A 14943-nucleotide genomic window follows, 5' to 3' on the forward strand; every position below is an offset into this window, starting at 1 on the left:
AGCAGGAAATCTCCATTATTTCAGGACTCTATCAATTTCTGAAAGAGGAACACAAAGGAAAAGAGACTTCTAATAAGCTTTTCAGAGACAGCTTCCAGGTATCAGGGACATTCAAGGATTTAATAGCTGTAGATTTTTAATGCTAAATAGAGAACCAGCAATTCAAAGGGTCCCAAATAGGGAAAGAATTGCTAAAAAATCTTTTTTAAAAAATATGGTTTGTGCTGAAACATCCCATTTCCATGGGTTATTTCCAAATAGCAGAAATAGAAAAGCCTTGGAAGATATCAGAAATCCCATGATGAGACATGTCTGGACTGAAAGGCAGCAGTCTGAACCAGAGATGTACCTTCACAGACAACTATTTATGGAACATTATCTCCAGGAAGAGACACAAAAATGACCCAAGAACAGCTGAGACTAAAATGAAGACAAGATCTCAGAATATGTAAGCATATTAAAAGCAAACAAAAAGGGTTATAACTTTATGGAAATATTAATAAATATTATTAAGAAAAATCTTATTAAGAAAGTCACAAATGATCATGGGTGGCTTTAGTCCAAGACTAAGTCTACCTAAAAAAATGAGATTGTAGAGAGAAACATTTGATGATATCTGTATGAGACAGACATGGACTTTGATACTGAGGATTGAATCCAGTGGTACTCTACCACTGAGCTACATCCCCAGACCTTTTCTAATTTTGTTTTGTGATAGGGTCCCACTAAGTTGCCCAGGCTGGCCTCAAAACTTGTGATCCTCCAGCCTCAGCCTCCTGAGTAGCTACAATTACAGGTATGTGCCACCACACCAACCCAACATGGAAATATTTTAAAGTAGAAATCAGAATTAAATCAATGTCTCAACATAAAGACAATAAAATCAGCCAAAAAAACATCTAAAAAGATCAAGAGGCTGAAGCAAGAAGATCACAAGTTTGAGGTCAGTCCAGGCAAAGTTACGAGAAACTCTGTTTCAAATTAAAATTGAAAAGGGGCTGAGAATGTAGCTCAGTGGTAGAGCGGTAGCTTAGCCATGTGCCAAGCTCCTGGTTCAATACCCAATACTGGGTGGGAGAAGAGAGAGAACTCCAGGAAACTCTTCAAATATATACCCAATGAAAGAATACTGGGAAAAACCCTCAAATTTTAATACACATGAAGAATGTTTTAAGGCAAAAATTAACCCTGACTATACAAAGGGCTCACATAAACAAAAGGAAATTGAGGCCAACTCCACAGTGTGGGATACCTGCTCAAGCTGGTTAATGTTTTTAATCAGTAACATTCACAACACTGCAGAATAAATGTGGGCATTATTAGAGTGAAGAAACCTGTCCCGGGACCACAGTTTGCTCCATATGCACGTGCTCTAGTACAATGCCACAATCTTTACAGAATCACTAAAACAAGGAATTGAGACACTATGTAACTAATGCTACTTATTTTTAACTAGAAAGGCAATTCATGGACATTCCTACATTACTGGCATTCAGCAGGTTTTTTTTACAAACTGTTCTGTTTTCAGGTCAAACCACGGGTTCCTATTTTTCTCATAAACATATTACCTAGTTTACTTTGGACAATCAGAATAAATCCTATTATTCAAAGTAAATGATATATCTTTCACAGGAATCTTCCTCAAATTCAAACTTACTTTCCCATTGATTGTTTCATTATCTAAACTTAAAATTTACTTGCCATTATCTCACTACTGGTCACATTCACTAATACCTACTTATCTCACGGTATGTTCTAACAAAAAACACACATGATAGTACTGAACAATAACAACTGTTATTCACAATATTTAACTGGCATTTTGGGAATTACAATTTTAAGAAAAGCACAAACCTCTCAGCTTATTTAGTATCACATAAAATTTGATATTCTTAGCCAATTTTAATGAAATAAATACATAATTTTTATAATGGAACTGAAAATTTCTGTTGCCTAGTGATGTCTAGCCAACACAATATCAAGGTGCAATTCACTGTTCATTTGTTTGCAACTAAGAAAGCTGAAAGGTTTGTGTTAACCAAAATACTGTATATACAGCTATCACCTTCAGGCTGTGTATATATATATATCTTTAAAATTGCGATGCCACTGTAGACAAACCTCTGTGCTGCCAACTATATGAAAGTATAGTACAGTATGATACTTGAAAATAAAGGATTACATTAATGATTAATGTATTTACTGTATTTCTATCATCATTTTACAGTGTACTTCTACTTATTAAAAAAAAGTTTATGCTGGGGTGGGGTTATGGCTAAGTGGTAGAACACTTGCCTAGCACATGTTAGGCACTGATCCTCAGCACCACATAAAAATAAATAAAATAAAGATACTGTGTCCATCTACAACTAAAAAAATTTTTTTAAAAAGTTTATGCTGTGTTGGGTTGCAGTAGCCTCATGCATCTCATATTTACCATATATCTCAAGGGCATCACGTTCTCTCAAATTAAATTAATACGGTGTTTTGTTCATCATGGCCCTAGGAACTATAAGCTAGAAGACACAAGCACACAAGTACAATATAGCCTGATGTGAAGTAAGCAATACCGTCTAGGTTTGTGTACAATGATATTTGCATAACAATGATATCATCTAACAACAAATTTCTCAGATTGTATCTCTCATCCTTAAGTGAGTTATGATGGTAATTTAATACGTTCCATTAAAAATAGCAGTCTAACACACAGGGGCACTCTGTTATTGCTGAATGATCTGATTACTATACTTTCTATTATTAATGAACACTTCCTTCATAATCTTTGTATTTTTCCAATGCATACAACTGATCAAATTTTCAGTTAAAAATAACAACCTAAGAACTAACAAAGTCACATCTGAACACCTAAGCCCCAGTATATATTGACAAAGGGTCTGAAAGGCCTGACAGCACACAAGGACCCCAAGGAAGACAAACGCTTGCTCACACAAACAACCCACTGCCAGGTGTCCTTTTCCCAAGCATCTTCCTATTTTTCCTCCTTTCACAAATAGTTACTTGGTGTCTACTCAGCTCTAGCTTATCACTGCAACTGACCTCAACACTAACATGCAGTCTGGAACCGTGGGGGCTGCTTTGTGTTCACCTCAACCTTGATACTTGCACAGAAAGGAAAAGATGTAACAGTGTCTATCCTAACATCAATATCTGTGTTGTCAACTCTCATTTCCCACCTTTAATTCCATAATTCCCAATGGTCAAGTTAATACATTGAATGGTTTAAAAATTCCACCTAAACCATGATTTGTCAGTTTCCAAAAGTCTGATGATCACTGGGATCCTTACAATGTCTTACCAAATAAGAAAATAAGAGAAAAAATTTTAAGGCAAAACCTTGAACTCTCTAATATCCAAAACAGCATATGCATGTGTGGGAACCAGGCCCCACTTCTCTCCTTCAGCTTCTGTCATCATTCCAGTTGATGCAGTAATGAGGACATCACCCTTGTGAAATCTAGAATGACCCCAAAAAGACAGAAATTAAAGGATAACACATTTAGAATTTCAGATCACACCATCTTTCCTTTTAGTTTAGTGGCTAGCATGGAAATTTCTACAAATGTTTTTGTAGAAATCTTTTTAAAAAATGGGCTATCCCTATCACCCCTGGAGAAACTTCAACAAGAAGATATTTTAAAGTCATTATATTATAAATTATATTTCTTTATTTTCAAGACGACAATTTTTAGGCAGACACCTAACAATAAAGAAAAGCAAATGCTAAATTTTTAGTTTATAAATAAGGATGAAGTTGTGAAATACCAAATGCACTTCTTCACAACAGATACTATTTATCAAATCACGGAGCTGTCTAGTTTGCTACTGAATGTGTATTATTGTTTGGATAATGCTCCAGTCCCTACATGTGGATTATCCACTTATAACTTAAATTCTCAGACTTCTCTTTTCCCATCTTTCCTTGAATTGGTAAGTATTTAGTAAGTGCAAAATATTTTTTCCAAGTTATATATCTCCAGATTCAAAAATTTTGGATTATCTACAGTTTGGATTAACTGTGATTATCACTGAGGATAACTGAGGACAGACTGTAGCAAGCACATAAAATGAAGTCTATTTTAAAGACAATTTCCCTGTTAACTAAAAATGACAGCTTCTACATCTCTATTCTAAATAAGACAGCCTCTTTTAATACCAGAAAGAAAAGAAAAAAAAGTTTACCTTTGATAAAGCATTCTGAAAGAATTATCCTTGCTAAACGTTTGGCTATCTGAATGCATAGCTATTCTTTCTGGTATCCACCCAGTCAATGCATGAAGATCAATATTCTGCAATATAAACACATTAAGGGATTGTCAAATGTTTTTAAACTCTTAAATAATTCTGAAGGCAACTGTTAAGTCTCATTGATTTGGTATAATGACTCTGATAGGGATAATCAGAAAATAGTTAAAAGCTGTTTTCTGCTCCGAATGTAACAGAACTGTCTTAACTGGTAAATCTGATAAAAACGCAAAATACATAACAGAAAAAAATGCTTTGATGATGTCATCCACCACCGAGTACATGGTTGCAGGAGGACAGTCATTTCTACTGGTTTACATACATCCCCCTTCTTTCTCTCAAGCTGCACTGGGTAAATTAACAGGCAATGAATTAGAAGACTAAACTAAAAAGTATCTGAAGGACAGAGCAACAGACAAGGAAGAAAGACTACTATGACTTTTACATTCTCCACCTAGCATTATAAAATCCTCAAGAGTGAAGAAGGCCTGGTATTAGGCAGGAAAACCAATCGAGTACAAATAATGGGTGATTTTCATGTATCACTTGATTTCATCTTTACAAACCTTGAGAGGGGAATATAATCCTTATATGACACACACACAAAGAGGCTAAGAAAGGCAAACACCTTTTCCAAGGTCATAAGCTGGTTAGTGTCAAAATTTAAAGTCACACCAATCCAATTTTTGGCTTAAGTTTGTTAGTTTATCTCCTACAACTAAAGAATAATGACACATAGCTCAACATTACAGTTATATTAAAGTTAGAGAAAATCAACACCCTGAACCTTAATTTACACAATGTGCTACCCCTACACAAGAACATATATATCCCCATAATAAGGGGGCTCATCAACATTTCTCAGGGGCCGATACTCTGCTTTCTCTTTTCCCATAAACAAAAACATCTATAACTTTTCAAGTTTAAAATAGTCATATTAGACAAAATAAGTCTGTGCTTGGATTATACTATTACTTACCGAGTTGGATCCTGGGAAGTCATATCCTCCCATAACTTTCATGTATGCTTTTTCTATAAGAGACACCCATAATTCACTTTTGTTGTTGGAATAAGAGCACAGCAATTCTCCCTTATGGTCAACAGGTAACTGGTCATCAATTATTACCTACAGAAAGAGAATATTAACTTTCTTAGGTGAAACAAAATATCTGAAAATCCTATCAAGGAAAAAAAAACTTTCAATATAGATAAAAGGCACAGTCTGTCTATTATTAAGATGATGACAGTTTCAGGCTTCTAGAATCCTAGTCAATTTTAAAATGTTGGGGTTTTGTTGTTTGGTGAGGGGAGATGCTGGGGATTGAATCTAGGACCTTAGTATCTAGGTGAATGCTCTATCACTGAGCTACATTCCCAGCAATGTTGATCATTTTAATATGGTGTCTTACAAGCTTAACCTGTCAGGTAAGCCACTGGTTAACATTTCATAAAACTACAAATAAAATTATTAGAAATTCTAAAATGTAATTATATTTTAATAATTTTAAAAGGACTCCACCATTAAGATAAGTAACACTGTTATCTGCCATTTTATTCTAAACCTGTAAAAAGACTATTATCTTACATAGTTGTAAAAGTAGAAAAGTTCAGCTAAAAAATATGTATAAATAACAGGAAATAAACACCACAAAGATACAGTATGTAATTCTTATTAAGTTTAGAAGACAAGGGGATAAGAAGAATTTTGATTGAAGACTAACAGAGAAGATTATGCACTGCATTTTGAATAAGGTACAATTTTAGAAATTACACTGACACGAAGAGGTAAACCAGTTTGTTGTTCTCGTGGTGGTGGAGCTGCTGCTGCTGCTGCTGCTGCTGCTGTTAGGTAAGTGCTAACACGGAGCTATATCTCCAGCCCTACGACTCCACTTTGAAAGATTTTTCAAACATGAGGTTATAAGAAATACAGCTCAGAAAAACATTCTCAAAAAAAATTGTTTTTAAGTAATCTGCTAGAGTGGCTCTTTATGGGTGCTCCCAGACAACAGCATCAGCATCACAAGGAACTTGTTAAATGCAAATTCTGGTCTCAACCCAGATCTACTGAATCAAGAACTCTAGGTGTAGGGCCCAGCAATCTATATTTTAATAAGCCCTCCAGGTGATTCTGTGCACACTAAAATTTGAGAATTACTGAGCTGGAGAGTAATGACTTTCAGACCGGAATCACCAGGGAATCTCATTAAAATGTAGATTCTCATTCAGTAGGTTTGAGGTGAGGCTTGAAATTCTGCAATTCTACCAAGCTCCCAGTTAATGCTGAGGTTGATGCTAGGAAATCATGACAATGCAAGGCCCTTAAGTTATGCATATTTCACAAAAGAAAATTTAGAAACTTCTTCCATCATCTTATGGCTACAAACTCTTCCTCACCTAACAGACTTAGCTTGTCTGATTCCCTTTTATTCAAAAAATTACGAACTCTCAAAGTTTATTTTAAGTATTAATGATCTTTAGAGTTCAATGTTACTTACTGGAACTTTGCATAAATTTTCTTAGAACCACTTTTAAAAAAAGAGTGTGTGTGTGGTGGGGGTGGGTACGACTATAAGACAAGCTGAGGCAGGCATATATGAAGAATATATGAGTCCAGGAGTCTGACACCAGCGTGGGCATCATAGTGAGACCCTATCTCAAAACAACCACCAGACTATTTTTCATGGATTTTATTTTTCATTATTAGCATGTGACACTATTAGGAGTAACATATATAAAAATCACAGACTCGAAATCAACTAAACTGACTTTTAAAACGTTTACACAGAACATTTCTTAATTGCTTCCATTCAGATTCAAAAGTATGTAAGGGAAGAGACATTCACCTTCCTAGGGACGCCATTGAGATGAAGTTTTACCATATACTTTCCGCATGGATTGTACTCTGGTTCACCGTCCTTATTCTGGGGATAAATTATGCTTTGTAAGGAAAAATATTAAAATAATAATATTAATATTCAATATCAACTACTATATAAGATATTATATTCCATTTAAACATATCCCATTCAGACATTTGTTATTGTCTTACCAATTTTATAAAATTGTATGAAAATTATTTTTATAAAATTTTATAAAAATATAATATTTTCCTATAATATAACATTTTCCTATAATAGGCCTAGACAAAGAATTTCACTCTAATCGAAGGGCTCACTTACTATAAATAAATTTAGGAATGTATTTTATAAGATCATAAAATAGGGCATAAATTTTACAACATTCTGAAAAATCCTTAATTTTTAACTATACACTTTAATAAAGCACCAAGTGGATATATTTTAAGGCAGTTAAAATAATCTTTTACCACTGAGGTAAAGAAAAGAAGATCATTTCAACTAATAACAAAGATAGTAAGTATAATGCTGATAAGCTTACATAAAATTATACCACAAAATACTTCTAAAAACTCTCTATCAATTTTCTTTTAAAATAAATTTGGGCCAAATCACTTATACTGCAAATTATTTACTTAGTATGGCAAACAGATGAAATTAAAGTCTATCTAATTATCTTTGTATTTTTGGGATTTAACACACAAAAACCACTCAAGAAAAACTGGATGAAAGTTGAGGGTATAGCTTAGTTTGGAGAGTGTTTGCCTCATTTGTATAAGGCTCTGGGCTCTAATCCCTAGCACCAAAAAAAAAAAAAAAAAAACCACTGGATGAAAAAATTATGCTTAATAATTTTTACAATGAATGAGTTTAAGCTAATATAACATTTAAACTAAAAGTATTTCAGAAACATTCTGAAACAGTTCTTGTCAATAGAAAAATATGCCATTTTGTATTTTCTAGTATCAAGATTAAAAATACCCACTTTAATGATTTTAATATATTTTGTTAAACCATACATATTATTACATCACATACTCTATACAAAAATTTGAGGTATTTTCCCTTTTTTGTGTGTTAAATTTTCAAAATCTTGGGTTGGGGATGTGGCTCAAGCAGTAACGCGCTCGCCTGGCATGCGCAGGGCGCTGGGTTCGATCCTCAGCACCACATAAAATAAAAATGCTGTGTCCACCAAAAACTTAAAAACAAATATTAAAATTCTCTCTCTCTCCCCTCTCTAAAAAAAAAAAAAAAATTTTCAAAATCTCAAGTCATTTTATACTTGTAGCCCATCTTAATTCAGACTAACCCATTTAAGTATTCAAAAGCCATATGTGGCTAGTGGCCATCTTACTGCACAGTACAATTACAAAGTGTCATAAATATAATGTGATTTTACTTTGACTTCATTTCAAAACATTTATTCCATTTATATTTTTTAACTACATACGCACATGTACTGATTGCTTTAGCGTATCTTTCCATCTATATGAATCATTTGCAAAAGGGTCATAATATTCTTGTGATAGGCCTTACTAGGCCTAAGTTTGTAATATCTGGTTAAGAAACAATTATATGAGGGCTGGGGATGTGGCTCAAGTGGTAGCGCGCTTGCCTGGCATGTGCAGGGTGCTGGGTTCGATCCTCAGCACCACATAAAAATAAAGATGTTGTGTCCACGAAAACTAAAAAATAAATATTAAAAAAAATTCTCTGTAAAAAAAATATGAACATTTAAAAAAAAGAAAAGAAACAATTCTATGAAAAGGGACAAATCAAAATTTTACCTGGTAATCAACTTCTTATTAAATCTTCTTTCATAAGCTGCACTGATAGCCAATGATGCCACAAAGGAGCAATCTGATACTATTGTCTGTTAACAAGAACAATGTATAATATGTTTTCATTCATATATCACAATAGCTTAATATTTATTCAATGCACCCAAAATTTGATTTTTTCTTCTTGAGTGTTGTTAGGAAAATTACAGAAATGTCAAGTTGCTAACTCATAAATTCTACTCACACAAATCCTAGTAAAGTATTTCAATAAAGTTAATTTAGAATAATTAGATATTTAAGTAGTAAAAACCTTTTATATCTATTCCCTATCAAAGGCAAAATTCAGAATCTCAAGTTTCTCATCTACAAACATGAGCATCCATAAATGCTCAAAAATTTATTCATAGTTACAAATTATCTCAATCTTTAAATGCATTGAATAAATAACTGTTCCAATTATACTTATGCATAAGAATATATAAAATCTAGGAAAAAAATCCATATTTAAATTTTCTTAAAATGCTAACTTGCACATAAAAGTAGACAAAATAAATGTATACCTGCTTTATGCTAAAACTGGACACAGTATATATCATTGTTGGATTGTTGGTGAGATCTTCTGGTCGTACCCATTTGGAAAATGTAGTTTTTTGTTTAGGTGATAACGGTAGCTTGCCCAATCTATCACTGAGATAATAAATAAATAAATAAATAAACAAACAAACCTAAAAAAATGACTTAAAGCCAAAATTAAATATCCTACAGAGTATATTTTTTCTCTTTGGTATAGTGATTCTATATCTATACTTATATCTTCCTAACATAACTCTCTAGTCTCAATCTGGCTCTTTATCTTGAGTTCAGACAACCTGAACATCCTCAACTAAATAAATATACATAAATAACTGCAAAGCTAAATTAAATTTGTTTATATGTACTTTAAAAATATAATTTAAAAGTTTAGTTTGAAATGCTTATGTTCAAGAAATTCAGAAATAAAATGGTGCCATGACAACAGTATAAGCTAATTCATTCAAAAGACCCTAGGAAGCTACAAAGCCTTAACCTGGGTCTTGAACTCCTCTCTGCAAGGCTAATTGAAAGTAGCTAATTTACTGAGTATCAGTTCTGTGCCAAGCATCCTCGAAACAACTCTATTAAAAATAGTTCTGAAGTAGGCTTAAAGTGATTAACACCAAGGTCATGTAGCTAATGAAGAGTACAACTGCATTTAAACCAAGTTGGTGCCAAATCCACCATTCTTACCCATTACCCTCTACTTGCTCTATGCTGTAATATTTCTCCAAAACTGGTATACAGCACCAAATAAAAACTTACCTTTTCCCAAACCTTTTCCAGAGGATGAATGACAAATCTTTGGATTTCAAAATATTTCTGGACTATATAAGGTCTATGATATGCAAACTACAACAAACATGACATTCTGTTTTCAAAGAATGCTGATAGATACTAAGAGAAAGGATTTTGGGAGTCAGGTATGACTTGCAAATTTTTGGCCAAAGTATTATTTTCTTCATTGCTGGACAAATCTAGACTTTTAATAAGCCAATGTTGGTTGTAAATCTCTGAGTAGAATACGCCATACACCATTTCTTAAACTTTTCTGATCATTATCTCACAGAACTTCTGGTGTTACAGGCTTGGTGCCTGTGTAATATTAGGAGCTGTTTATAAATAGAGATCTAACTCAATTTAGAGGAGCTTAAAGATCACCATCATAAATTCTGAGGGGAAAATTTAAGACTACTTGAAACTTACAATAGAGAAATCGAAGATTCCTGAGGTGAAATTATGAAAGTTTAAAATTTTTTAAAAATATTTGAAACATGTAGCCAAATTATTATAATTTAGTACTTATTAAAATAAGTATTTTTCTATCAGTTAACCCTTATATACACCTACATAGTGCTTGCTATATAATAAGCACCACTCTAAGTGCTCCGTATTTTAGTAACTCTTTTAATCATCACAGTATCCATGAGGTAGGTTCTATTATTATCCTCAATTTTTATAGATGAGAAAACAGAGATTTAACTTATCCAGCATCTCAGGAATTCAAACTGGAACGTTTGTCTCTAAAATCTGTGCTCTTAACATCAAAGCTATTAAAGTTTCTAAGATATAAGGATTCCTTAGACTCCAATTATTACTAGCATCTCACAGTTGGTTGCCAGAGGGAAAAAATTAGGTTGACTTATTAGCAGTCAGATATCTAATTCTTGGCCATTTAAGAATAGCAAAACACTGGAAAATGAAAAGCAGCCCTATTGTTCTATTTTTTTTTTTAATTTATAATATTGTAAGCATTTTTCCTATATTTTTAAAAAGACTTTTTATTTGGGTAGCATATATATTGTATGGATGTATCATTATTGAATTATTGCCATAGCCCTAAATATTTTGTCTCAATAATTTTTTTGCTCTAACAGACGCTTTTGTAAGGGTCTTATGTTTTCTCTCATACTGTTGAAGCAAGCGAGAAAAAAGGAAAAACTGGTATGTAGATTGGGGAATCTCATGAAAACAGAAGGAAGATGAGGAGAGCAGAGGAAAAGGGGGTCAGGAGGATAGAGGAAGAGAAGGAAAGGCGAGACACTTGGAAACAAAACTGACCGCTGGTATGCATGCACCAATATGTAATAACAAATCCTACTATTATGTATAATTATAATGCACCAAGTTTTTAAAAAAGATTCTTTAATGAATGCTCTTACTACATACACCTTTGAACTGAATATTGATTTCATTAGGACCAGAAGCTGGGGAGTCCTGAACGGAGCAATATTTTTAAGGTTCTTGACAAACTGCCATTGTCCTTTCTGAAAGGCTGTGTCAATTTAATACCTTTTATAACTCTTCCTTAAGTTGGATCCTTTTAGTAAACAATGATACCGTTATTCTGTGCCACTTTTCCATTCAATTCTTTTACTGGCTTGTATTTCTGTTGTGATTCAATCAGCCAACGGGACAACTGTTACTGAGTACTTACTTTGTGCCAGACCTGTACTAGTCACTATGAGTATGTTTGTTAGGTCAAAGTAAGTCAACATAAGCCATGACAAGGGAACTGAAAACAAAGGGCTCCTACTGTTATCTCATCTCTTTCCCACGGACACATCGCCCAACAATTTTCCTTATTAAAAATTTTAGTTACAGGCCTATGAATTAAATCAAATTTCAGAGAACTAATACAGTACTGACGTTTTTTAAAATGGCCTTGAAAGTAAAAATTACAACAGTGCTTACTTACCAAAAAGGCATTGGGTAAGCAAAACGTTCCCTCAGATCAACACTCATGAAAGGAACATATTCTATACCATTTATTTTCGATGTTGTCCTATAAAACACAATAAAAAAATCCAAGGCAAATGTTCAAGTCTACCTTAATCATAATCTTACTTAAACTCTATAAAATTTAAATGACAAGGTATAGTACTACATTGAAATTAAACTGACACCTCATGTTGTTAAATATGTTTGGACAAAATTTTCATAAAATAATTAAATATCACCAAAAAAATAATGCAATTCAATTTAATGAGAGTTTTCTTTAAAGACTTAACATCCCGGGGCTGGGGTTGTGGCTCAGTGGGAGAGCACTAGCCTAGCATGTGTGAGGCACTGGGTTCAAGCCTCAGCACCACATAAAGATAAATAAATAAAGGTATTGTTCATCTACAACTAAAACATTAAAAAAAAAAAAAGACAACATCCCACTGGGTTTGTTCCCCAGCACCACATAAAAATAAATTAATAAAATAAAGGTATTGTGTCCATCTACAACTACAAATATTTTAATAACTTTATTTATTTATTTTTATGTGGTGCTGAGGATCGAACCCAGCATCTCACACATGCTACGGGAGCGCTCTAAAAAAAGACTCTCAACATCCTTCACAACAAAACTTCAGTGTCAAGTAGGCACAGTGGAACACTCCTGTAATCCTAGAAATTTGGGAGGCTGAGGTAGGAGGCTTACAAGTTCCAGGCCAGCCTCAGCAACTCAGTGAGACCCTGTCTCAAAAATTAAAAAGGGCTAAGGATGTGGCTCAGTGGTTAAGCACCCCTGGGTTCAATTCCTTTACCAAAACAAAAACAAAATAAAACAAAAACCTCACAAAACCAGTGTCAAGATAGGCCTTTCTAGAAGTGATGAAAGTCTCCTTTTTGTCCCTTAACAGGACATAGAGCTAATTCTATACTGAGCCCAAAGTTATTTTGAAATCTAAAAAATATAGATAGCATTTACAATTCTGAAAAAAATATGCTCTCCTCATTTTCTGGTTATGGGAATGTGGAATAGGTAGTGGAAGAAGAAAGTGTTACAGGTATCAGGTATGGTCTGTTGACAAAGAAGGTTTGAGTAGCTTTGCATATTTTCTCCTTGTTTTGTATACATATATGTTTGCATATGTTAACTATGTACCTTCCTGTGTCTCCTTTGAGAATAACCACAATGGCTCAAAGATTTATCTAACCTACACTGCTTCAGCAGGCAGTCCAGGGTTTCCACATTACTGTGTTTCACACTTTTAATATGCCCTGAGTCTGCTTTCAGGGACACTGAGCTGTCTATCTAGACCAGAGGTGTGGAAATGCTTTTTGTAAAGGACTGGATGGAATACAATGTAGGTTTTGTGGTTTCTGTCAAACATATTCTTCTGTTTCATTTTCTTAAAAAGAAAAAAAGAACTGAAAAACTATTCATAGCTCAAGACTTCTATTTGCTGGCCTAGAGTGCTATTTCAACATAACATTTTTCCCCCATTAGGGCTTTAGTTACAAAGTTACATAGACTATCATACTCTGCCATAGGTCTGTTTTGCTCCTAAACCTTTAAGACTCAATTTTGCAAAATGCCAGGACTTACAGAAAAAAAAACATTATGTCTAGTAAAAAAAATGTTAAATACAAAGATATATTAGAACCAATAAATTTTAATAATTTCAAGTTGTGACTCTAATTTACATTTATATTACAACATATAACAAAAGTCTGAATACAATTCAGCAAACCTAATGAGAGTAAAATTGCCTGCATCGAGATGTTAACAAAATTCTTCATTGCAATGAAGTATAAATGCATTTACCTGAGCACTTCTATTTCTTCCGCTGTGTATCTCTGTCCTTGTGCATCACATGACTGTGGACTTATGAATGGCTGAGGTTTTTCAAGGAATGGATTAGGTCCTAATGGAAAATGTGTTCTCACTGGTGGTGGCTTTGGTTTATTACTTGTGGACTTGATCTTGCAAAATGGTTTTGTCAAAGGCTCACTCAATGCTTCTGCTCTATAACAGAGGTGCACATACATATACAAAAAAAAAAAAAAAAAAAGTTCTAGTTTTTCTTTTCAAATTAAGCCTTTAGGAAATAAAATTTACTCCAAGAACTAGTCAAGCACCCTAATGGAAAATTGGTATATAAAATTTGTACATAGTAGTCAAATTTTAACTACTTAAGCTAATCCCTTGTAAATATTTAAGTAAATATTTTTGCAAATAATATTCAATTGTCAACATCAATTGAACACTTACACCAGATACTATGCAAGGTAAGGAGTATACAAGAATGTATAAAACAATCTCTATCCTAAAGATGTTCATGGTTTTCCACAGGAGAAAAAGAACTGCATCAAAATTACAGATGCCAAGAAAGAAGTATTATATGCATAACAGAAATTACAGATTTTCTGATTGAGAAGAGAGGCTGAATAAGGGAAGGTTGCTTTGAATCAATGCCTGAGCCACAGAATTATTCACCTAGGGAGTAAGCTTTTTTTTTTTTTAACAATTCAGCAAACCTAATGAGAGTAAAATTACCTGCATCGGTAAGTAAAATTGCCCTTTTTAGGGGGGGGTAGTATTGGGTATTGAACTCTGGGATGATCTCAACTGAGCTACATCCTCAATCCTTTTTACTTTGAGACAGGGTCTCACTAAGTTAACAAGGCTGGCCTTGAACTTGCAATTGTCTTCCTTCAGCCTCCCAAGTAGCTGGAATATCATGCATGTGCCA

The 14943-nt window shown here is 33.6% G+C and overlaps 1 protein-coding gene across 3 annotated transcripts in view; it reads right to left on the reverse strand.

Moving 5' to 3' along the window:
• The window catches only part of Capn7 (calpain 7), a 37843-nt gene that overhangs the window by 10744 nt on the left and 12156 nt on the right, over positions 1-14943 (reverse strand). For all 3 annotated transcript variants that reach the window (XM_034637148.2, XM_071618612.1, XM_027947845.3), the window contains exons 5-12: positions 14016-14216; positions 12177-12263; positions 9466-9592; positions 8912-8997; positions 7110-7203; positions 5243-5389; positions 4201-4307; positions 3355-3475 (exon numbers count right to left, since the gene is read on the reverse strand). In XM_034637148.2, coding sequence (XP_034493039.1) covers positions 3355-3475; positions 4201-4307; positions 5243-5389; positions 7110-7203; positions 8912-8997; positions 9466-9592; positions 12177-12263; positions 14016-14216 — 970 coding nt within the window. The remainder of the gene's footprint in view (positions 1-3354; positions 3476-4200; positions 4308-5242; positions 5390-7109; positions 7204-8911; positions 8998-9465; positions 9593-12176; positions 12264-14015; positions 14217-14943) is intronic.

The sequence above is a fragment of the Marmota flaviventris genome, chromosome 1, assembly GCF_047511675.1.
Source record: "Marmota flaviventris isolate mMarFla1 chromosome 1, mMarFla1.hap1, whole genome shotgun sequence".
NCBI lineage: Eukaryota > Metazoa > Chordata > Mammalia > Rodentia > Sciuridae > Marmota > Marmota flaviventris.